We start from the raw sequence: 24,953 nt of genomic DNA, 5'->3' as shown, positions 1-24,953 counted from the left end.
ATATTGAGGTTTAACATTATTAGAAAAATGGCAAAAGGTAGGAAAGATCCAGTTTTGTCTATTTTTTTTTTTTTTAGTTAAGTGTGCAGAAACACTTTCCCACTCATTGGGTGTTGAAGACACTATGAACTGAGGAGAGCCAGAAGATTTGCCTGTCGGATTYCTGTGTAGGCTTGAAGCATCGTCTGCATGAGGAGGAATATTGAGACAGCTTATCCTGTCTCTCCCCTCACCCTGGTTCTGTCAGGCTGTAGAAGACCTTTTTTTCCACTGCCCTTCCCCAGATGACAGGCCATCTTTGGTATAATAAACAAACATATCCTACTTACTGCTTAGGATCAGGGGTGATTCTTCCCCTCCCTTCCTGACTGTTCTCATGATTGCTATCCAGGGAGGGTCTTGCAATGATATATGCTCCATAGCTTCCTGCGTCCTCTCCATTCTTTCCAGTAGCCCCAGGGAATGTAAATGGTTTGCTTTGCACTGTTGAAATCAAACTAATGGACTGATATCAAGCTTTTAACCTTTAGTGGATGTTCCATAACTTTACACAGGATCTGTTTGGGTCAAGTGAGCAGGGCACAGCTGGCTCTCAAGGTATTGGTGGCCTTTTATATGTGTATGTGTGTGCACAGAACCTGTGGAATAGCCGTGGCTGCAATGCCAAGGTGCCCATCAGCTGCAGTGGGACCCGCAACACAGTTGGTGCTTTGCTGTGGGACTTATGAGTGACCACGTTGGAAATGAGCAGCTCCCAGTGACTTACTGTTCCCTGGGAGTGGGAAGCAGTGCATATCTCATGGAAACAGCAGCTCTGGCACCAGTGGCTTCCCAATCCTACATCTCTCTCACGCTCAGCCCTTGGCTCTGCAGTGCTCTGCTTCCATCGATGACTCAAGGGCTGCAGCTCACTACAGGAGGTGGGGTTGGCTCGGGGGCAATGTCACTGCAAGGCAACAAAGCTGCAAGATGTGGTGGCAGTATTTCCATGTCAAAATATTGTGGTTTGCAGGCATGCAGGTTGTTTTTGAAGGGGAAAGAAGTTTTTTTTCTATGGAAAGGAGACACTTTTCATAAAAAATTAATTGAAATCAAAAGTTAATTGAATTTTCTTTCAAAAGTGCCTTTTTTTTTTTCTCCTCAGCACTACCAGTCAGTTGTCATGTTAGATACCAGCATAACGTATCTGTTGCCTTTTCATACCCATAACCTTCCATTGCTCTTCAACTATTTTGGCAGGGCAGTCAGCATCAGTATTTTACGTACCCTTTTGCCCTGCGAATTATATATTTTAAGAGCACAAACCAGCTTAGATAATGAAAACACAATGTTGGTCGGTGTTTTAATTGCAAGAGATGAAAAGGAGAGAGGTGATGGGAAAAGGAAAGAAGCCAGGCTCGCTGAAACAAGATGGTAGTGTGACTCTTGTAGAAAATATGCTTCGCTTTGATGGAATTGTTTCCTAAGACAGCTGTGATTCTGCTAGGGGTTAGCACCATGCTAATCCCCCTAGAGAAGTTAAATAAAGCCACATATTTAGTTTTCCTCCACCAACTATCCAGAAGAGGAGTTATTGTGTAATGGCTAGCGGTCTATTTAATAAAAGTTGAAAGTTTTAGAAGTAAGAGTGTATCAGGTTTTAAGAAGCAAGAAAACCTAAACAGTTTCCTCTTTTTTGGCACATCTTCTAGTGTTATTTTAGGTGTGAAGCAGCTCAAGTGAGAGGTCAGCCATAAATCCCTATAATATTTTATTGGTACTATTTTATACCGGAGATCAAAGATTGGAATTGTAAGCCTATCTTCACGTTGAGTCCAARGACTTTGAGACATTCACATTTGACACCAGCAGGTTGTCAGGGTGTTGATATTTTGATAATCTCAGACCRAGTAACAAAGCGTTGCTCAAAATCTGAATTCATGGAAGTGTTGATACAACTCTTAAGCAGAAATCTTGGCTCACAAACAAATTGCCTATTTCCTCTGAGTGTCTTTCAGTGGGTAAGCAAGCAGCTTGCGGAGCCCTCACCATTGTTAGAGGGCAACGTCCTCCTCCCACCTCCGGGGAGAGCGGCCCATGGAAACCCTTGGAGAGCTGAGGACAGGCCCTCCGTGGTGGATCRGTGGTGGGAGAAGGGGTCAGCTCTGGATGTGGGCAGTGGCCGTAGCCAACGTGACCCAAGACCACGCAGGCAGCCAGAGCCGGGAGCCAGCAGAGCGGGATTGTTTGATGGGAACAAAGCTGTCTGCGTGACTTTGTGAAAGTGCCAGGGGGTTTTCTTAACCAAAGTTTGTTCCCTGCTTTCCATTGTCTTGTTGACTGATTTTTCCCCTTCTGCTGAAAAGCCGCTACAGCAAGTCCATTGAGTACGGCGCTGCCCTGGCTAATAGCTTGCCCTCGACTTGGCCAGTGAGTCACTCCTGACTACAGCAGATGTTTCTGATTTGAAAGGGAACGGGGAGTTCTGTCATCCCAGCATGTGTGTGTGCTCCCTCCCACTGCCCTGCTCTGTAGGAATGAGTCCTAGCCTGCAAACTCACACTTGGATTCTGGAAGCAGTTCATTAGCCGAAGAGGTTAAACACCGGCGGGGAGTTAGATATTCCCCTGGCCAAGGCGAATCCACCTGCAAAAGAGCCAGCCGTTGAGCAGCGTGGCAAGCCGTGTTAACAGGCCCACATGATTTATAACATGGTTGGAACCAGCCCCCCAGGCCTACKGGCCTTCCTTTGCTTTGGGGTCCCCTGCTGCCCTGCTCTTTGGTGCCATGGGACGTGCGGCTGCTGGCCCCAAGAGCAGATAACGGGGAAGGGGGGTCTGTCAGGGCTACCCCCCACGCCGCGCGCRGTAGCGCTGGGCCTGAAGGGATTTCACCCGTATCGCTTGGAAATATGGAGAGGGAAATGATCTGTGTGGAATTTGATTGGAAATGCAGATACGCAGCTGTGAGCACGGTGGATATCAGCTGTTTCCTTAAAGAAAAGGAAACACCCTTTCCACTGTCACTTGGGCCCTGCTAAATCCAGCAGAGAAGATGTCTTTTATCAGCCTGATTGATAGAGAGGGAGAAATCCAGCCACGCTCTCACCACACAAGCCTTTCCTCAGYTCTGGTTCCTATAATATGCTCGTTAGGAAGACTTCTCTGGGCACTCAAGCTCCCCATTGCTTTTTCATTTCAAAAGTTGTTTCCCTCTGGCCCTGCTGGATCTCTCCCACTGCATTTCCAGTTTCAACTACATTTCCATGCCTTCTGTTTCCAGTTTTATGATCCCTATGTAAGCACAGGTGACCTTATTTCCTCCTACAATAAAGGTGAATGATGTGATTCGCCACYGTGGGCACATGTTGAGCTGTTTACCAGGGAAACCACATCCCATTGGAGGCAGTATCCTTGAGCGTGGATCCAGCCAACTGGATTTCCGCGCGCCGCGGCRGTCACGGGGCAGCTGGCAGGCGCTGCGCTCGCTTGGCAGACAGTCACTCCAAGGGCAAAGCGCTTCAGAGATGCGAGGCGGCCTCTGGCTTGTTTGAGGTGATGCTTTGCAGCCCTGATACTTTGCAAATCTGTGAGCTTGGAGATGTTCTTGGGGAAACCTCCCCTCATCCCTCTTCTCCTTTGGAAAGAAATAGCAATAATCCTGTTTCAGTATTTCCTTCTGGGCAGCCCCTGGGACAACTCTTAAAAAGTCCCACTCCCAAATTTGACATGTTTGTGATATCTTTGTATGTTAAATGCTGTACTTGCAGCTATTAAGTCCGTTCGGCCTGTGACCATATCATCTTAATGGTCAGACCATAAGACCATTTATGACCTAGAAACCTCCATACTTCATAAAAGCTGGTTTATTCTACAAGTAGAGTATGAAGAGGAGTCCTGGTGTTAAAGCAGATGGAGGCAGTTAGCCAGGACTGTCATCGTGTTGAAAACAAGTCTCTTAATTCAGTAAGGTTGATAAAACTGAAATACCTTCAATATAAGGTCACATTGTCTTAGGGTACATAGGTATTTGCTGAGCCCAGAAAAAGGTTGGTTGAATTCTCGCTGTCCTGTGAGATTTCTTCTGTGGCTTGGATTAAGCTGCTTTCCCTGAAGTTTTTCTCCTGTAAAACAAGGGTAACATGGGAGTGATATTTCCCTGTTTAACAGTAGGTTCATTACAGCTARTTGCTTGGTGAGTGTAGTGCCGTAATTATAATCCAAGTTAAAGCTTTGCTTGAGTTTCACATCACTGAGACCTCTTCCATAGAATTATAGCCTCTTGAATTGGATATCAGTTCTACTCAAGTGCACTTAAAGCCAGTATCTTGTTGCTTCATCTGGACTATTCTTTGTGGATAGGCTTCCATATTTCATGTAGTAGTTTTCTAGTAGTTCATTATAGCGTCAGGAGACATGGAGTGAAAGAGGACACAGAAGTATTCAGTAAGTATGAAGTGATATGAGTGAGAACCAAAATTTAATGTTGCAAAACTTCTTTGGGGCTTTTGTTAAATTAGTAGCATTTAGCTCACCATGACCCGAACCTCAGGGTCTCGCAGTGGTCATGGGAGATCTTAGGCAGGCAGCAGTTTCCGATAGTCTATAATGCATCCTCCTTGAATGCTATTTTCTCTCCATCCTGGCGTGGGTTGGCACAGGTCATTATAAATTTATAACCCTGTGGCACGGGCCTTTCCAGGCAGCATGGCAGACCTCACGTACTGTATCTGTGAATTATGAACGCGCTAGTATTGTTAATGTACTTCTCACAACTGGAATAACAGAGTTGGCGGCCTTTGTGTTGGGGGAAACAGCTTATCATAATGGGCGCCCCTGTGACCTTCCAGTTGAACCAGTGCTGCTGATTCATGTTGAAGGCGGCTCCGCAGCTCGCAGAGACTCTCCAGTTAACCTTTTGGCATTAATATGCAGCAATTAGAATGGATTTATAGCCACAGTCTGGTGCCAAAGCACAAATGTGATTAAATATTTTAAGAGCCTTTCCTTCAAAGCAAGAGGTAAATATGAAGCGTGTGGACTTGAGGAGTAAAGGGACACCTGAGATTGGTATTTATTTTTCTTGGTGTTTCGAAAAATTCTCCTGGCTTACAAATAGCAAATGTTATCTCTGAAATGGTCAGATCAGTCTCTCAGAGTTCGGGCGAGCTGGGCTTTGCATGCAGGTTGACTTGCTGCTGTTCTTATATTTAACAGAATGGCACAGCCAGACGATCAAAACTGGAAACTGAGTAATTAAATAGCTAAAACATTTTGAAGGCAGGTTCAACAAAATAGAGCATTTTTCAGTATTTTTCTGGAAAGCACYATGTTACTGTTGAGCGTAATAGGAGAAGTAGCAAAGTTCTTTGAGTACATTTACTGCGTCTTGAGAAAAGTTAGTCATGAGAACGGGAATAAGAATGTGAAACTTTAAATAACTGGATTTGCTTCACTAAACAGCTACTAAAGATCATCTTCACTGCAAGCTTGATCTGGGAAATAACATAGGGAAGGTGGAAGTGTTTAGAGCTGCTCCCCTTTGCTCTAGAGCCCTTGTGCTCCAAGCCCTCACTGCACTCAGGTGAGCAGTGTGCGGTTTGGTAACTCGCTGTTCAGCAACTGAAGGGGGTATTAATTACTTTTAAAGAATGGTGGCACAGGTTAAAAAATAGCTGCCAAAAACTTCTATTGGCTCAGATGTATGGGGATATTCAGTCAGAGCTGAGCATAGGAAGATAATTATTATTCTCTATGTTTGCAAAGGCCATCTTGAATAGCCATAAAACAGGTACTTGGTTATCTCATTGACATCTACACATTCCTGTCTCTGCTACAAAGTGTGGCTCAATCTTTATTAAAGCTGGGCCCCATTCCTATGTCTCAAGGGAGAACTTTTATACTGGCTGAGCAGGGAGCAGAGTGAATTTCCCTTCCTTACCTGGTTGCACAATCTTCAGCAGCAAAGCAGGGAATGTAGTTCCCAAAACCACTTCCCAATTGCTGAGACTGTGTTCCTTCAACATCACATTTCCTGATCTGCTCAGCCTTCCATGTTCTTCCCAATGTCAAAATGGTAGTGGGAAGGCAGTGGAAAACACAAAACAATTTTCCTTGCCTTAAAAGCTGCAGAGCAAAGTGTTTGTGTAGCTGAGACCTGCTGGATGCCCASCCTGTACCTTGGAAGGGAGGGATGGGAGGGGTGCTCACGCATCAAGGGAGATGATGACAGCTCCTTCTGTTCCCATTAGGAACTTGGGCTGCTCCAAGGGTTGGTGGTCTCAGCAGCATCTCTCTTCCTTTCACAGCAGAGGATTTGGGTTACTTATCCATTCTACGCTTGTGTGGTGTTCACTGTGTGATGTAGCTCTGACTCGAGTGATGGGTCCCAAAGCCACAGCATAGCCACTCTTGTCTTGGAGAACAGGAGCTTGAATGTTAAACATGTTTTTCTCCCTATGTGAATTGCAAAACCTCTCTTTTGCTAACTGGCCAGGGAAGTTCAGCTACAGACAGGTCTTCAGTAAAAGCCTGTGTCTCACTAAGGCTCTTCTCTCTTCCAGGTGATCCCGATGCTTCCCAAGCTGCTCTGTGAGGAGTTGTGCAGTCTCAATCCCATGCGAGATAGGCTGACGTTCTCAGTGATATGGAAGGTGACTCCAGAAGGCAAGGTAACTGCAGTGGTCACCGGCCATCCTGCTAAGCAGTCCTTCTCGGTGACCGTAGTCTTGYAAACAGCAGTAAAAATATGATAGCACCCAGGTGTATAGCAAAGAACTCGCTGGTAATGTAGGAGTGTCCCTGTATCATGTTTTACTGATGAGCTATCATGGAGTTGGCAACTGGAGTAATTTCAAAACATGCTGGGGAAAGGAAAAATATCTGTATGAATCTCAGGAATGGGGGAGAGCCTGCTCCTTGCCATGTTATTCATCCATGTACTGCCTCATCTGCAGCAGTTCACTGCTAGTAGAGCTGCAGTTTCCCCTGCCCCAACGCTGCTTGTGCTTGAAGACAGTAATGCAGGGCAGTGGATGAGGGCAGTATCCCTCCGTTGCGTCTTTGGTGAATAGACTGTTTTATTCTTCTTTAGAGCTGCAAGTTCCCTTGATGGATGTAAAGTCCGTAGTTCTTTGGCAAGGCACAGCTCTGCGCTCTCCTGGTTTTGCCTCCATATCTACAAAAAAGTTGCTTCGCAGGGTTGTTCCCAGGGAGAAGTTGCGGGGTCTGGGTGTCAGTGCAGCAAGTTCTCTTCATCTGCCTGCCAGCTGTATTCAAGCCCTGGTTTCTCTACCTGTTCTTCTCCTACACGTTGGGTAACCCCACCAGTCTCCTCTTTGGTGACCATAGGGTCCCCTCAGTAATCAAGATGGGCTGGAGTGGAGGCTAAATGTCTCAACAATTTTGGGGAAAATGTCTATTACAAGCACATTATTTTGTACTTAGAATGATTTTCACCAGTGCTGTGCTCATATAGAGGTAAATATGGAGTATTTCTTATGTTGATTTGATAATTTTGCATGAAGTTTAGCTTTAGTTTTCTCTGTAATTGTCCATGCTGCTCCAAAGGAGGCTGAATCTTATTTTGCACTTCAAGAAAATATAGTTGTAGCCTTGTGTCTCTTCGCCATTTCTCCAGGGAGTCCCAGATCTGGCACTGCAGTGGGTTTTATTTATTCATTGTATAAACTGTTCCACTTCCTGTAGCGATGATTGCCAATGGGATCTTTCACACAGTGGCCTTTATTGACTCTGAATGGTCTTTGAAGAGTTGACAGTGAATTCTTAAYGAAAATAAACTTTTAATTAAATCTTGTGCATGATCCCTTGGAATCTATACATTATTTGCTTTTCAAACAGCGTTCAGATCCAGCCTGTCTGGCCAGAGAGAAGGCAGAGATGTTGCAGCATCTCCCTGACAGACCAGGGAGCTGGTCAGTGCGGGAGGAGAGGCTGGGACATGATCGTGCTGCCCTTGCAGAACAGGCTGTCTCAGCAAACAGGTTCCTCCTGGGAGGCCCTTCAAGACCTCAGTGTCCCTCAGGGTCACTCGGTTTGAATGTGCATTGAGGGCCGGAGGAGGATTGACTCCTTCCAAGAGGAAAGGTGCCCAGAGGGCTTTTGGCCAGTGGGACATTCCTGTAAGAGCTTATCTTCGAGTAGGGGCAGGATATATGTCCCCTGTATGTCTAGGTGTTACTACAGCCTAGGCTCGGTGTGAACAGGCCCGCGTGTTCCCCAGGCACCGCTGGGTGAAAGGGGACCAAGAGCCAGAGGCCCCTGCACCTGCCCAGTGCCAGCTTTGAACTTCAGCTGGTGGCCCTGGAGGGCACCAACGCTGAGGACAGGGTATTCCCCAGCGTGGGGGACACCAGGGCGAAGAGCACTTCGTGTCTGGTATGCAAAGCAGCACCGTGACCTTGAGCTTGCAGAGCCTCATAGCACTCCTAGAGGCGAGTGCTGCTCTTTGCTCCCGTTATTGCTCCTCCAAGGCAAATGAATCTCCAGCTAATGCACCTCACAGGGAAAAGCCATGCAGATTCCTCACTCGAATGTGACTATCGATAAGTTGTTCTGGGGGTCGGTTTTAGTTTCTTTAAGAAAAATAATGGCAGGCTCAGCCCTTTGAGAGACAGGCACTTTCTTCTTGTTACTGTTTTTGCATTTTGGAGTTTTTATCTTCCATTTTCTCCCAAGTGTGACTGTGTGTTGCCTGAGCCGTTTTCCACACAGCTCCAGGGACCCTCGGGTGGGATGGTGTCATATGCTGTGTCCAAGATATCTTTCCAAGGGCAGAGGTGTTAACCATATTGTTGCACTTGGGCTATTCCTCAGAAGCTGATCTGCATATTTAGAAGAGCAAAGGAGCATGTTCTTGTTGAGATGCAGTCAAGATAAGGTTATTTGGAAACAGATAATGCAATTTTTTTTTTTAAGTCGTTGTCTTCTGATGTTTGAAGTATAACCCTGCTGACTCCTTCCAGCAACATGGGAGAGAAATTGCTTCAGTCTGAAACACCCTGTGCAGGCAATGTGTCTCCCAGRCTCAAAACTGGTGTCATCATCCCGGATCTGAAAAAGCCACTGCCTGTATGGAGAGAGACCGCAGCCCCCTGCACTGCTACATTGCACCCTCAAATTACCCATAGCACTGGGGACCTGGCTGATAGAAGGGTGTCAGTTCAGTCACAGTGTTTTCCATCAAAAATTGTCCAGCCGGTTCCAGCGTGTTCTCGAAAGCAACCAGAGCCAGGAAGGAAAACCTTAGTGTAATGCTGGGAATGCCTTAGATTGCCTTGCAGACCACTCTGTGTAATCTGCCTGCACCAGCTCTGAAGGCCCGTGTGCTGCTCCTCAGCTGCTGGTACTTTCCCCACAGAGGCAGAGCTTGGTCATTCCTCTGGAGCCGGTTCCAATCCAGGGACGCAAGGCTGCGGTTACCCAAATTCTGCTTGAATGGTCCCTGAAGACAGAAACCAAGAACTTTTCCAGGAAATACTTGGAGCTAATGTTGAGTTAACTTCGCCTGCCCTCGCAAGCCTGAATCTGGCAGCTCTGTTTGCTGCACACAGGGATTACTGGACTGCACGGGGCAAGATACATCCAAAACTCCATTCCTTGGTCTGTGTGAAGTGTTTAATGCATCCAGGCAACCTTGGTGTGACAAGTGGTTTAGCAAGTGTATTAGTAAGAGACCTCTCACAGGGTTGTCACTGTCCATTTTTATACCTGTTAGTGTCACCAGAATGGAAACTGAGCATTTTGCGTCATGCTGCTTCGTTGCCTTCAAAAGACCAAGGACAGAAAAAGTCACTGAGGAAATAAAAAAGGGAAGTTTAACATCTGCTCATACTGGGCTGCTTGTCCTGACACCTTGCCCTGAGCATAGCCAGCCTGAGATTTGACGTTCTAATTATATTCCTGGGGCCCAAAGTGCTGCATCTCTCATCTTACAAGGAAGTGAGTGGAGCTCTGAAATATTTGGCCTCTTCTAGACAAGCAGAAAAATGAGATTTTGTTGAAAWCTTCAAGTTCAGACAGCAAAGTGGAAATCCGGTCCATTGCCTCCTGCAAGGGACAGAGCACTCGTGGAAGTCAGTGGCAGAAGCGCCATGGCCTCAGACCTGGCTTCGGAGCTAGCCCAGGTGTTGGAGAAAAAGCTTCTTCTGGGAATGACTCTCCTGGTTTACGTCCAGTCCTTAACCCTTTTCAGTGTAGATGTTCTCTTGATGGAATTGTTCCACCTATGTTACAAAAAAAGACTTCTTTTTTAAAACACAAAATATTTAGCTTGAGATCATAAACTATGCTTTTAAATGTAATAGGATGCAGCAGAGCACAGAGCAGGTGCTGCCAGCATCACCAAAGTGATGTCTCTGCATCCTGCTTTGTGACTTGCCCTTCCTTTCCTTCTCTATGTATTTAGATATAGAGACACGTGCAGAATAACCATGAGCTTCAGGGCTGAGCGCTTTACGTCACAAAACATCACTTGCTGCGTCCCAGCTATGAGGCCACTTCCTGATTCAAAGTGAGGTTAAATGCCCTGTGACTTTCTGAACTCCGAGCCACTGACTTAGGCTGCACGTGTATCCTGTGGAATGCAGAGGAGGGATCATGGAGATCAATCCTTTGCTGTTTTGCTTTTCCCAAGCRATATTCTTGAGGAGCCTGTGTTAGAGGTGGTTGCTGTCCCCAAGCACCCTCACTTGCACAATTTGCCCTGTCCTGTTGTGCTGACGGAGGGGCAGGCTGGCACTCGTAGCCACAGCAGAATTACAATTCCCCGGTCATTCCTTAAGCACTTGTGCTTAGAATGGTTTATTGCAGGCTGCTCCCCTCTCCAGAGCCCTTGTGCTGCTGCTCTTGATTTTCTCCAGAGCCTTTTGCCCTTTCTCCCTCTGTGTTCTCCTCCTGGCATGATGAGCTTTTGGGCTCTCTTGCCTGAAAATAGATTTTCATTTCAGCCTTAAGAAATAATTCTGAGTTACCAGTTCTACATCGGTGTTCTGTTACAGAGTTTAAATGAATACCTTCCTATTTAACTGTTTCAAAGTAAAGTGATTTTATATGCATTTGTAAATGATTTTCCTTTGGAGAGCAGAAAAATTTGGAAGCTTTCAGGACATTTTCTGGGTTTTATTTGGGCCTAGGACCASCAGACCTAGGTGTTACCAGAGAAACAAGGGGGAAGGTACCAGTCCATCTCCTCCAAATCCACCAGAGTCCTACTTGGGCACTTCTGCAAGCACTAGCCACACATTGGGGTCCCTGCAGCTTTCTTRTTCTTTCTTATTGCTTGAAGAGGGAGCATTTTGGGGGCCATCCCCATGTACCATTCTAGCCACACTTTAACTGAAGAGGGTAAATGTTATCTGCTGTATTTTGGGTACAGGAGCCTCCTTTTGGCATGTGCATGTGTCTGTCTGCACCTGCACTCTACTAATTTTTGTATCAGGTGCCTGATTTCAGTCCCCACATGGGCTGCCCTTCTTTTTAGCCTTAAGAAGAAGGGAAGCCAGATAGAGGAGGGAGATCCAAACAGTGACACGTATGAAGGAAAGACTTCGTTGTGCACAAGCACATTACTAGAAACTGGAGCATCTTTATGGGTGAAACCTGATGGCTTCAGCCTGAGAAGATCTTCATTTGTAGATCACAGTCAGTCACAAGGTTGGGTGTCATTCATGCCAGTATTTTTAGAACTTCCTGGGCTTTTATGCAATGCAAGAATAAGTCTTCAGCTCTGTTTTACATTTTCCAATTTTGCAGATCCTTGATGAGTGGTTTGGCCGGACAGTCATCTGCTCCTGTGCGAAGCTCAGCTACGACCACGCGCAGAGTATGATTGAAAGCCCTGGGAAGGTCTTCTCGCCTCAAGAGCTGCCTCCTGTTTCCCCTCAGCATTCAATAGATGAGATCCAACAAGCCGTGCTCAGTTTGCACCGAATCGCCAAGCACCTCCGCAAGCAACGTTTCATTGACGGGGCTCTGCGCTTAGACCAGGTGAGGAATCCAGCATCTTTAAGGGGCTCCCACTTCTCTGCAACAGAAACTAGTTTCTGGTTGAACTCCCCAGGAATTTCCTGATGGGTGTAAAAACTCAAAGGGGGAAGTCAGGCTGGAATAGAAAGGCAGGCCTGTGTGGCAATGTTTTCTTTAAAATGGTAGCAAATTATGTACCTAAAGCACTGTGTAAAGTAGGATCAACMAAAAAAAAGTTCCTGTTTTGTAAGGAGTGATCCATCTCCTAGCATTTTTCAAAATCCTAAGCAGACTGGGTAAGTAACCTGCACAATGCAACAAATGATGACAGTGTAATTCATTATCAAGCAGTTTAGATATCCTTAGTGCACATTTCACTGCGGAAGGCTCTTCCTCCACATTCATTCCTGTRCTTGCAATACTCACTGTTTTCCACAATTTTCATAGCAGTTGTCTGGGCAGGGAAAATAACTAAAATGTTATCTAAGTTAATATTTATAGGTGTTGGGTGCATTTCAGGGAAAAAAATCAAGTGAGGAGGTTTTCTGTCTGGGGCAGTTTAAATAATCTTGTATTCACTGTGGTATGTGTCATTTCTACTTTACAAATAGATCCAGATACTTTGGATTACCACAGCAAAAATACGTCTGTCTCTGAGACTCGGCTGCTCTGGGGTTGCTTCTGACTGGGTTCTGGGTAGGAGGTTCCTGTAATTTATAGAACCCAGTAGCTGTCCAGGCCAGGAGACAGAGTCCTCTGTCTTTCTTAGTGTAAAGGAAGCTCTATTGTTTCATGTTGCAAAATGAACGTGAGTCAACACATGATACTGCTGGGAAAGAAAGCATATCAAGATGTATAAACAGGACTGTTGTACTTAAGAGGTATGTTGTAATACTTCCATTTTACTCAATGCTTTAGTATTGTCTCCAGTTCCAGGAAAATAACAGTTGAGTTGTAGAGACTTCAGAGCAACACAAGCAACGAGTGTCTATAATCGTGACCCTCCTTGAAGTGGCTTAGTCTGGAGAAGTTGCTGTGGAGAGGAGGCAATGTGTTGTTCCCCATGTCTAAGGTGGACAGGATGAGACACCTGTGTCTTGAATTTCAGTAGAGGAGATTGAGTTCATACTTTAGAATGAGCTCTCTGATGCAAGAACTGAAGCACCTAAGGCTAGTTTGCCTAAAGCTGTTGGAAGACTTTAAGGACTGCTTAGTCATAYACCGGTGAACGTAGGGGAAGGGCCACTTGCTCAAGGTCCAACCTTGCTCAGCGGTCTGTTCTTGAAACTTTACTCAGTTTTTGAAAATCAAGATTTTTGCTTTGAACACATGCGGTGTTTGCATAAACCTTTCACAACAGAGGCTTCCCTATTGGACATTAATTATATGCTGCAAAATAAGCTGGGCTTTCACAAACACTGAATCCTAGAGGAATATAAAGAATAGCCTTTGCGCTTGCTTATGGAGTGGTGAACTGGAAAGCCTTGGGGATACCCTCCTAGGAACAATCCAGGATAACTGGGAGCTGTGCTGCAAGAAGGTCACCAGCTACATTACACAAGTCTCACTTAGTGTGGTGCTGCACAGTCACTATATATGCCTGCGTTTAGTACCTGTTATCAAACCAAACTTGGGAGGGCAACTTTTAGAACATTTGTGACATTTCAAATGGGAGGATTTGGCCCAAGAGGCATCCTGTTCCAGTGATACCCTGTAAAAGATTAGTATGTTTTGTTTTGCCTTGTGCTGTTCAAGAGAACCCACTGGAGCACCGTATCCGAGAGCTGAGTTAAAATCTGCTGCTGAGAGCAGGAGAAACAGCTGGCTCGATCCAAGGCTAGTGCCCAGCAGACAGAACATGCTGATTGCTGTTGCACAAGTGGCATTTTGTGCTGTGCAGAATCTCTCTCCTCTAGCAAGAACATCACAGTGAGGGTAATGGGCTTTAAGRACGAAGTGTATTTTAATTCAAAGGACACTTTCACTGTGCTTTTTCTTTTATACTGTGTGCTTTCATGGTTGCATTGTGATAAAAGTAGAAAGTCCCCCAGTGCATGCAGAAAGCAGTCACAGTAAGTCTGAATACAAGCAGAGCTGAGGGGCATGTGGACATGTCCAATGTATATGGCAGGACAAAGCAATCAGTAACTTTTAATAGAATGAGATTAGTCCTTCTGCCTTTGTTCCCCCACTTCCTCTCGTTCCCATGAAGCAGTTTTGCCRCTGGGTCCCACTTCCAGCCCTGGGCGAGTGAGCAAGGGTGGGCCCAAATGGGAACACACCTTTCTAATCACTGGACCTCTCACTGATTTCCCGTTGAGTAATGTAAATCCCGAACAATGGAAGACAAACTCCAGCAGGAAACTAGGGGCAATGAATTATCAGATTCCAAATAAACATGCGAGCAAAGGAAACGATTATCTCACAGTATTAAGGGAAGGGGGTGGCTGGACATGGATGGCTCTTGCATTTCTTTTTCCAAGGGATGTGGGTCGTCTTCCTATAAATTATGTTATGTTTGCGTTCTACCTTCAGTCCACTTGTGGTAGAAGAGCCTTAACTCTTTTCTTCATGTTCTTCCTATTAAGAAAACTGTAAGGAGAAGAATCTCCTTCCCTGCTTGTCATKGAACTTTCTCAATTTCTCCTTTGGAATGATATTTATATCCCCTACAGCACCAATATTATTTAGGATTAATTGTCAAAAACTAAGGACATACCTCAGGTGAAGCCACTTATGGCCCTATTTTTGTAATAGAACAAATACTAGTTGGCCAGACAAGCCCTTGCACCCAATATAGGGTGACTTAAATAAGATGCAGCAACATCAGGCTGAATTTGCTGTGACGTTGGGAATACTTCCTGCTGAAATGTCACTGCTGTATTTTCATGGGCTAGTGCCAGAGCAGCATCTGCTTGCCTTGGACTTTGGCTTTTAGCAGGAGTTTTAGAAACAGGAACCTCTCTTGCTGGACAGATGAAGAATGTTTTTTGGTAAATTGAGAATTACAGATCTGAGTGACATGGAAAAACTCAGGACAAATCAAACAGGTACTGAAGAGTCTTGGAAGATAAAATAGCCTGTGGATTTTGGGTTTTGTATCACTATGAGTTTGTTTCTTTGAAGCTGTGTAATGGAATCCTGACCGAAGCTACGGGTGTTTCTGCTCCTTTTTGCTCCAGTCTCTTTCATCCCTGTGCAGCGGTCTGCAGGAAGGGAATTCTGCTCTGTCAGGCCCTGAGACTGAGCATGGTCTGTGCAACGAGCAACATTTGTCTGTCATCAGTGAGGTCTTGCTGTCCCTGTAGCCCCATTCTGAGGCTTTTTCCTTAGAAACAGCTTTCTGTGCTGCCTGCCAGCTTCCTAGCTTCAGAGAGCAGATGAGCACTGAGCTTTAAAGGTTTCAAGTCCTTGTACCTTTAGCAACTAAAGAGCATATGAACCTTTTGTCTGCGCACACAGAGGTTAATATATGTATTTTCCTTCTCATTTGGAGCTGAAGGCAAGAGGTACCTTATGCTGTAATTTACAGTATAGCCCAGGCCCCCACCAGTCCTTTGTGTCTCTGTGGTGAAATGCCACCCCTGTGTCCTGTGACAGCTCTGCAGCTCTTGGTAAACCTGCACTGTGAACTGGAATGGGATCTGACCTGGTTTAGAGACCAAACCACCCCACAACCTCCTTTTTATTATTATTTTTTTTTCCTGGAGAGATTACTTTGAAGCTGGATGAGTTCCCCAAAACACAGCTTTTAGAAAAGCTAGCCAGAGAAACAGATAGAAACTTGCCTTCAAAAAAAGCCATCAAGTTTGCACCAAAGCTCCTTAGCTGAAGCTCCTAGAGGAGACCTGCTGATGAGTATCTGTCTTTTTGGCCTCCATGGTGTATAAATGAAGCATGGGGAGAGGTGCCTACAAGAAGACGGGTTAAAAAGCAATTCTTGTGCATATGTAAAAGGAGAACACGCGGGGATGCCAATCCATCTCTGTGACATCTCCCAGAGAGCTGAGCTGTGGCTGCTGCTGTTTGGTGAGGCCACCTTTGCCAGCGCCCTTACACCTGTGAGCTCCAAACACGGCTTTGACCGAAGTTCAGAGGGGAATTATGCAAGTGGATTTGAGCTGCACCAGCTGCTGCCACTGAATTATTTGCTAGACTAGCTTGTCTCCTCCTTGTTTTCCTCACAACAGACATTCAGTTCTCCTGGTGGTTGTGAAAAGGGGAAGAAGGAAGGATAGCGATGGTGAAGAGGAGTGTTGCTCAAATATAAACTGGACTGCGGGTGGAACTGTCTCATTTCTGTTTGCTTAGAGCCTGGGTGAGCAACTGGCCTGTAACCCGGGCAGGGAGCACTTTCCCCTATGGGGCTCTGTTGTTTAGTGTAACTAAAGGTTGTAAAAATTGTATTATTGTACCTGTGTGCCATGCTGGAGAATTTACTCTGGTCCTGTTCATTGACTTCTGGCAATAAGTAAATGAGTGATCTTTGAGAATCTGAGCTTTATTTAATTAAGGTTGATGCGATTCCTGTAGTAAAAGGGTGTCGCTGCCCCAGGAGACATAGGGTTTTGAGCAGAGGGACTGTGGCCACCATGGCCTATGCTAGCACTGTGCCAGTTCCAAAATACCTGAAGTTGCTGGGAATGCTCAGTCAGTTCACCAGATCTGCACAGAATTGACTTTTCCTGCATTTATCTGTCTGCACGATGCAAGCAGTTCTGACAGGTTGACTCAAGTCATCCTCATTTAGCGAATAAGAAGGAAGAGGGTCACTTTATGTGCAGGATATGACATTATATGTTGGGAACTTTCCTATTTAGTTGCAATTAATGGGATAGGACAGAAACCCATATTTTTAGACAGTCGTTTCTGCTAATGCTGTCTAATTGGATCTCTCAAGAGCCAGAGATTAATTACTATCTCTATTAAAATTTTCCCATATGAATTACAGCTGGATATAATTATGGGAAAGTGTTTTGTCATGTTTCCTGCCTCGTATCTGTGTGATAAGCATTCAGCACTTCTGCTCTTGCTGGGTGGAAGTAGTAAAGGTCTCTACCCCCGTTAGTCAGCCATTGTGCATGAACTACAGGATAGCGGTGTAGGAATGGAAGGCACTTTGTGTGGATTGGAAGGGCTGTTTACCTGCAGACACAAATGGCTATGATATTGTAGATCTCAGTTAACTGAAAGTTCCATGTTTTTCTTAAGAGCATGAGCTGAATTTATGTCCTAAAACACCACTGATGCAGGGAGAGCATCTCAGCTTGAGAATTCCCTGAAAGGACGCTTAGGTTTTAGGAGTCCTGGCTGCAGCTCTGTGCCATCCCCTCCCTCTCCTGCCTGGGTCTAGGCGGCTTTTGGGGCAGGTGTAAAAGTCTTTGCTCCAACCTCTGACTCTTGGCTGCCCTCGCATCTCTCCCAGGGAGTGTTATTGGGTTTGTGGCCGGTCTCAAAGAGAGAGCCCCGCTGCTCGTCACCTGGACGTGACATTGCTTCCAAATTCATCTTGAGTCCAATTCTCAATTCGGGGTAGGTGCACAGAGACAYTTTGGTCCAGGAGAAATTCTAAAAGACCCATTTGTAAAATCCTGAAAACTGTCATGATACCTCCATAAAGAGCTTGTTACAGCAGTGATGTATGAACATAACAGCCCAGGCAGGATGGGCTGTACGTGTGGTGCTGTAAGATAAATGGAAATGCAGACTGACAAGGCGCTTTCACTATTCACTTCCTATCACAATTCGACCATTGTCTGCTCCTTTTCTTTGATGTCTGCTTAGAGAGGCATCACTGATAGCCAGAATGGGGCAGCAGGTGTTGTACGATCATTATGGACAGTCGCTTATACTATGATGCATAAGGCTGCTGAAAGGATGTTGGATGTGTTTGGAGATTAATTTCCTTTGAGGATTTTACCCTTTTGCCTAGCCCCAGCTAGCAAGTCCTAAATGAGCCTCTAAAGCTGCAGCCAGCTGCTGGGGAATGCTGCACTTTCTAGCCCACGCAATCAAAATGCACTTTCAAAGGTGTGTTAGGGAGGTAGGGAGGACTGAAATGCCCTTCCTGCAGCACCATCAGGGAACACGGAGCTTTGCAGGGAGATCTGGAATGTCACCGTTGCTGTTAGGAAGCGCTAGTGGCTTGGTCAGCCAACCCGCACACGCAGAGTGTGTGCCGGGGAGTGAGATATTGCAGGATCCCATTATGAAAAGGGGTCTGTGTTGGCTTAATGTCCTTCTGCATGCATTGGGATGTTGGCATAGCCGGGAAGTTTCCAAGCATTTTGATTAAATCAGGATTTTGAATGGAAAGCCCTCAGAATCTAATTGTGGTGGCTCTTTTGCCCTGGGATTCTAATGAAGTCCTCCCAGGGGCGTGAGTAGGATTGATGTCCTCACACATGTCCCTCCATTCCCCCATCGTTCTTTGAAAGCCGAGCAGCTGTGTCCCAGCAGGAGCAGGTGGTGAAGTGGTGGAGCTGGCGCCGGTAGGAGGGGGCAGTCGGATGCTGGAGCCCAGGGCTCGGCTGCGGAGCATCGTGCTGGGAGCCACCGCAGCCAGATGTCCGGGCGAACGTGGCTGGGAAGGAGCTCCCCACACAGTGGTGCTCTGGCATTAAKTTTCTGCCAGTAGCACAAGAGTGGGTTGGGAATTGTTTTATTCTTCTCCGAGTGAGTGTTTCAGCCGCCAGCTCAGACGCGCACACTCTGCAGTCATGTGCAAGCGACTTGTTTTTAAACAAACAGGGCTTAGCGCTTGAATTTTATTAAGTCCCACCTGGGGAGCTCAGAAGCTCCTCCGAGAAAAGGGGTCTCGTGTGCTTAATTTTGATACACTGTCAGTCACAGCAGTAGCTTCTTGTGTCTGCCGGCCTCAGAGCAAACCTCAGAGGGGAGACTGGCCTCATCCTTTCCAGCCATGGGAAAGGACTGCAGAGGTGCAGCACTTGCCTGTGCTTGTGCCCTGAGTCAGTGGCAGAGCTGGCAAGAGAGTTTTTTCCTSATTCCTGGGCCAAATGCAACGCCTCGGGCGCAAACTGACCATTCTCTTCCTCTCACGTTTATTACTGACAGCTCTGGAAAAAGAGTGACAGCTACTGGATGAGAATCCAAGCCTTGTTTGTGCTGTTGTTGCTGGCCTGGTTATGGTCAGTTTTTCAGCTCCCCTGTCATGGCCCAGAGCAGAAAACTGAGCTACATCAGTGCAAAAGGCTAGACTGGGGCTGATGCTTCTCTGCAGCACAGGGCAAGGAGCACGTTCCACAAGGGATCGCTCTTCCCAGGGCATGCAGCTCGCTCGGGCTTTGGCAGCACCCAGCTCACCAGCACGCGTCGGGACCAAACCAGGGATCCGATATCCCCTGGAAGTCTTATCTTGCTTGAACAGGCCACAGTTGCAATGGGCGGTACTTCCTTACACTCTCCAAACCACTTGCCTTTTGCTGGTAAGTGATTCCAGTTGCTGCTCGGGCAATGAAACAGCAGCATCTTGGTTTCCTAGACAAGCTGGGTGCCAACGCTGTGTTTGCATGATGGGCAGCCTGGGCTCAATCACTTCTGGGGACCTCAACCAGCACTGAATGGTATCTCTGCCAGGGGGAAAAGGACCTCTGTGGAGGTAGCATCTTAGTGCAAAGGAATGTGTCCCAAATGTGCGGGTGATAGCCAAGCTGAGTAGAGGATTCGTGTTTGATCTAGCTGAACAAACTTCCCTCTGGTATTTTTGAGGCCAAGAGAGATGGTGGCTTTTGCTAGTTATGGTGAATGAAGGTTAAGACAGAAATATGAGTTCTGTCAATGGAGCAGAAAACAAATCGGTTCTTGAGTATGTTTGATAAGCCAGATAAGACTGGACAATATGTGTTTGTGTGGAGGTGCACATAGGGGTGAGTGCTGGGGTAAAGGTCTGATTTTATTTTATTTCTTTATTGGAGAAACAATCCTTGCTCCCAGAGAGTCTTGCCCTCCRGTTGATTGTTGGTGTTTTTCTTCCCTAGCAATGAACAGACGTCATCAGAAGGTATTTGTTGTTTCAGATTCCGTTTATCACTTCTTTGAACAGAGACTTGACAAGGGTTTTTTTTTCAGGTATTAATTACAGCTGTCTGCGTGGCTAATCCATYATTCTCTTTAGATGGAGTCACTGTGTGTTGAGTGCTGTAACTTCAGATGTGATCAGCCTGCCCTAGGTGAGAAAGTTGCAGCTCTTTGCAGAGCCAGTCCTGTTTCGCCTAACAGAAAATGGARGAAAAATGGAAGAACAGCTAATGTATTCCATTGTAAAAACAGAAAATGGAAGAAAAGCTAATTGTATAATGACAGAAGACAACATTTGGAAGCAGATGAAGGATCACACTCTGCAGTTCTGTGCAATTCCAAAGCAAGAGTGAGGGGGAAAAAGTCTTATTTTCAAAGGCCACAGCTCATTTTATCAGGTATCTCTAGGAATGACCAGTCYATCTGAGTGCTGCTGCATTTTCCTCTGTTCATATTTGTAGCACAGGGATGCTGAGACAAAGCTCAGAGAGCAGCTCTTGCTCCCAGAGCCCTCTGCAATGTGATAATGAGAGYCTTAGCCCAGCTCCCAGCAGCTGAGCTGCCGGTGGAGGTGACTTTCCCCTATCCAAGGCAGCCAACTCCTGCTCAAGTCCATCATCTAGTTTATCTTTAAATGTTCCAAGTCCRAGCCCACGTTTCTGCAAGTTATATGAACTATTGAAGTTTATAGTGACTCATTCAGCGTATATTTTGTTGAGCAACCTCTTGCTTTTGTTTTTAAAAGCAAATGTTGTGATTCTGTCTTTGGTAGTCTCGATTGTTTATCTTACACTTCTGTGCATCTTCATGCAATAATAAGGAAGCTCGTCAAGCATGAGTGTAATTCAGAGTGGATTTCCCATGAAGGCATATTTGTGTAAAACAGGAGCATGAAGCATGACATCCCAGATMAGGCTGCCAGTCCATGTTGCACTTCCAAGATGTGTCAACACTTGAGATTTCAGAGCAACCTCCTCTCTGAATGCAGCTCCTTCTTTGTACACTGCTGCATTGAGCTGCAAGAGGACCTGCTAATTCCTTATTCCTGATCTGGGGACACAAATAATGATTCCTCCTCAAAGCTCTGACTTCAGTTCAGCATCATCTTGAAACTTGATGGTAGTGTTAAATTTTGCCCTCTGAAGGTAGCGTGTTCTGCAGTTTGGATCGAAGCTGGTAGTAGATTTCTAGCATTTGTGCAAATTAGTTATCAACTGAGTTGGTTACAGTCTCTTGCCCATCTGTGATGTGCAATGACCATGTCATTGGTTGAGTCCCTCCAATCCTGCTTACAATGGAGGGWCTGCAGAGCAGAGCTCTTGTTTTATGGGGTGTCTCATGGCTGTGTTGAGATCAGCCCTCCAGAAATTTCCTCCAGAAATTCTCACTTGTCATGAATTAACAATTTTGTATTAGTTAAGGCCACAATTTCACCTCAGTTTCCAGCTTTTCCATATTCTGTTTCAATGGCAAGATTCTTCTTCACTTTCTGCAAGAATGCAGTTGATTCAGCTACAGCTCTTTGCTCTGAATTACCACGTTAGAGTAGAACCTGACCCACAGTACTAGGAAATAAAATGCTTAAGTGGCTAAAATGGGATTTTTTTTAAGCAATTTATTAAATGATTTCTCTCAGTGATGTGTTTAGCAGGTATAGAAGATGGAATGAACTAAAGTAGGCTTTGGCAYTTAGGAAAGTGAGTCATTTTTTCTGTTGCATCATGTATAAACTTTCCCTTCTCCTGTATGTATGGTTGAAATTACTTTGAGGTTTTGAATTTTCACTTCAGCTCTCTGGTTTTTATTATTTTCAAACATCACTGAAAGTGGTCGATAGTCCTTAATACTGTGCTCACATTGCCTTGCTCTTTAGTTATTTTTCAAAGTAAGCTAATGGACAACATAAAGGGGGTTAAAAGATCTGGGGAAGCTGACCTGCAAAATAACATAAAATGCTGTAGAATGAGCACATCCCTCCAAAGGGGTTCCTGCTTTCGGGGTTGCTCAGCCCTCTGTCCTGGAGGAGTGTTATTGCTCAATGTTGAAGGAGTTCAAAGAGTTGCAGTGGGAACTTCCCATCCTCCTGGGTCACTTATCTTGCTGTGTCACGGAGTTGCTGCCACAAACCTTTCTAGCACTTACATGGCTTTTAATCTACCGTGTCTCTTTTGCAACTGGCTTGATCTTTGGGTTTGGCAGTTCCTATCAAAGTCTRTGTGATGTTTCTCTATTAGAAGGTTCCAAGGTGGCTCTCCCTTGAACGTTTCTAAGCCTGTTGAGTATGTGAGTAAGCACTGTTGCCTGAAATGTGCTATATCGAGGATTGAGACAGAGTTACAGCATCCTGGAACATTGATGCTGGAATGGACTTTAGATGATCCTTTCTTTTTCCTGGTAGCAGTAGGAGCTCGGGTGGCAATGGACCTACTTGTGACTGCTGTGTCACTGCACTGTAGCTGCTGGGACTTGCGTAGCCAGAGTGAGTTTCTCCTGTGGTTGTCTCCATGAGTTTCCCAGTCACGTGGATAGAAACTGTGTGCAAGAAGTTTGCCCTGAGGCGCAGCCCTTCTGTGCACCCGATGAGTCGTTGCCTGGAATCTGAAATACCAAAAGCCTCCTTGCAAGGAGGTCTGCTGAGTGTGCCAGGGTCCASTGGGGTATGGTTCAGCAATCTGAAAGGCTAACCTGATTACAGCAAGGTAGTCATGCAAAGTGACTCACACGAGATTATCTTTAATCTCGTTACCAGGTGTTCTTTTTCATTATAGTCATTAAGACAACCTGCTGGCTACTGTTGTTGTAATTAGGTTTTATTTGAAGTAGCTGCAGTGTGTGGAGAAATGCCGGGGTGCAAGATGCCCCTGGCACCACTCTGTGCTCCCTGCAGCTGGTGGCATTGCTGCTGCTGCCACCGTGCCCGCGGCGGGTGCCACACACTGTGTGGCAGATAGCTCTGCAAGAACCACACGGGCAAGGCAAAGCACAGCCAGGGCCTCTGCTCTTCAGCTCTAAGTGGAGATTTTGGTGTTCGTTTGGGTTTATGGAAAGCACGAGGCTTGGTTTGGGGGAGAAAAAAGATAGTCCTTTCGACAGGCAGTTTGTTCCTGCTTTCGGTGAGCAAGGCTTCCAAAGGGGCTCAGGCAATGCTGCAGTGCAGTCAACAGGACTGGAAAAAAGTACCAAGTGAAGTAACACAGTGGCTGTGGTAAACATGAACTGAGGCCTTGGAAGGAGCTAATGGCATCCCACAAAAGAGTCTCCTTTCACCCACGGCGGGCCCTGCCAGCAGCACGCGCTGCCAGCGCTGGCTCCGAGCAGAGCAAAGCATCATTTGGCTCCCTTTTGGATTTCATTGCTCTTCCTGCGCTCCCTCCTGCTCTCGCAGCGAAAGCCTTTCCAGTTGTAAAGAAGTGAATTAATTCCCTTCATGTCAGTGATGGATGAGGCGCTTTCTGCCTCTTCAAAGCAACGCGCCGTGCTGGGGAAGCCGGGCCAGAGGAGTTGAAAAGTCCACGCAGGAGAGGGGAGCCCGCGGGGCGACCCAGCTGCCGGGCCGGGTCCCCAGGGTGCCCGGCTCCCGCACGACGGCAACAAAGGCCCTCTCGGGGCACTCCCGGCCCCACGGCTTTTTTCCTTTTCTTCTTTTTTTTGTCCCATTTTTCAAAGGGCCTGGGCCCGTCGCTCACCACGGAGCAGCCGTTTGTGGCGCCTCGCAGAGGGGAAAGGCTCGCAGAGGGCGCCGCTTGGCCCGCACAATGGAGGCGCGGCGCGGCAGGCCGCGGGCGCCTCCGTTCAGGCGCCCATGGCTAATCGTGTTGAAGGTGACCTCGTGAGCAGCGCTCTCCCTTCTTGCCGTGTGTTTTGTCCAGTGCTTGAGTGATGTCGTGCATTGGAATGTATTCATGCATYGCCTAATTTAATCACCGGGCTTAATCCCTTCTCCTGTTCTGCACTGCTAGAATTTACTGGCTCCTTCTGAGGCTCCCGTGCATTGTCTGTGTCTCCCTCACAAGCCAATGCAGATGCTTGGAGATGCTTTTATTTATTTACTTACTTTCAGGGTGCATTTAAAGGAGGAAAAACAAAAATAACATCAACAAACCCAACAACTTYTCCAAAGAGTGAGTGGATGCTCTAGAAGGCTGTCTTTTCTTCCCTGTGATCTTTTTCTTCCATCTTTTCCATAGAGAACTTAAGGATTAGGCTCATGAGTTTAAAAAAACAAAACAAAATACTACGAATGGAAAAATGACTGAGAAAGCTGTGTGTCTCCTTTTAATATTGTTGGAATAAATAACTAATTTTAAGAACTTGACTGCCTCTGTAAAATATGGTGTTGGTTTCTGCTCTTTAAAGCTTACTGCCTTAGAATGGACAACTTCAGGTCCAGGGCTGACCGAATAAATTTAACCCAACAAAGTCCCCAAGATCTTCAAGTTGGGAAGCTGGAAAGTTTAAATTAGGTCAGATTACTAAGGAGTAAAGAAAAAAAGTGAGCTGTGCAAGAGCTGACCTGGTCCACAGAAGCCAGATGTCTGTACAGAGCAATGATTTTTAGACCATCTTTTAAGAATAATTTCTAAAGATTTTTCTAACATTGGCCTGTCCCAGTTGACTCTGCAGTTTGGAGGTGTATGTTAAAAGTAGGAATTAGAGATTCAGTTGTCTTCTATGGCTGCWTTAGGAGTGGATGGGGTCTGCCCTGGCAAGGGAAGGTGGCAATGAGATTATAGGATGATAATCACAATCAGGTTGCCAATGTGTGAGCTCCCAGTGGCAGGAAGCCTTTTAATTTCCTTGCACTTGCTGAGGCAGATTGTTGAATAAATTCCTCAGGGGTTGGTTCAGTTCTTAGCTTCTCTTCCTCCGCATGCAGAGTGCTGGTACCCGCAATGCTAAATAGTGGAACACATCCCGGCTGTCTTTAAAGCCTTAAATGTAGCTTGTACC

At 46.1% G+C, this 24,953-nt stretch overlaps 1 protein-coding gene across 1 annotated transcript in view; it reads left to right on the top strand.

The window, feature by feature from the left end:
- DIS3L2 (DIS3 like 3'-5' exoribonuclease 2) overlaps positions 1-24,953 on the top strand; it is a 183,493-nt gene that overhangs the window by 110,374 nt on the left and 48,166 nt on the right. The window contains exons 13-14 of the mRNA XM_026045381.1: positions 6,542-6,649; positions 11,751-11,984. Coding sequence (XP_025901166.1) covers positions 6,542-6,649; positions 11,751-11,984 — 342 coding nt within the window. The remainder of the gene's footprint in view (positions 1-6,541; positions 6,650-11,750; positions 11,985-24,953) is intronic.

Source organism: Nothoprocta perdicaria, unplaced genomic scaffold (assembly GCF_003342845.1).
Source record: "Nothoprocta perdicaria isolate Ctin4 unplaced genomic scaffold, notPer1 scaffold_4, whole genome shotgun sequence".
NCBI lineage: Eukaryota > Metazoa > Chordata > Aves > Tinamiformes > Tinamidae > Nothoprocta > Nothoprocta perdicaria.
Note: the sequence above shows the minus strand (reverse complement) of the source record. Positions and strands in the feature narration are given on the sequence as shown.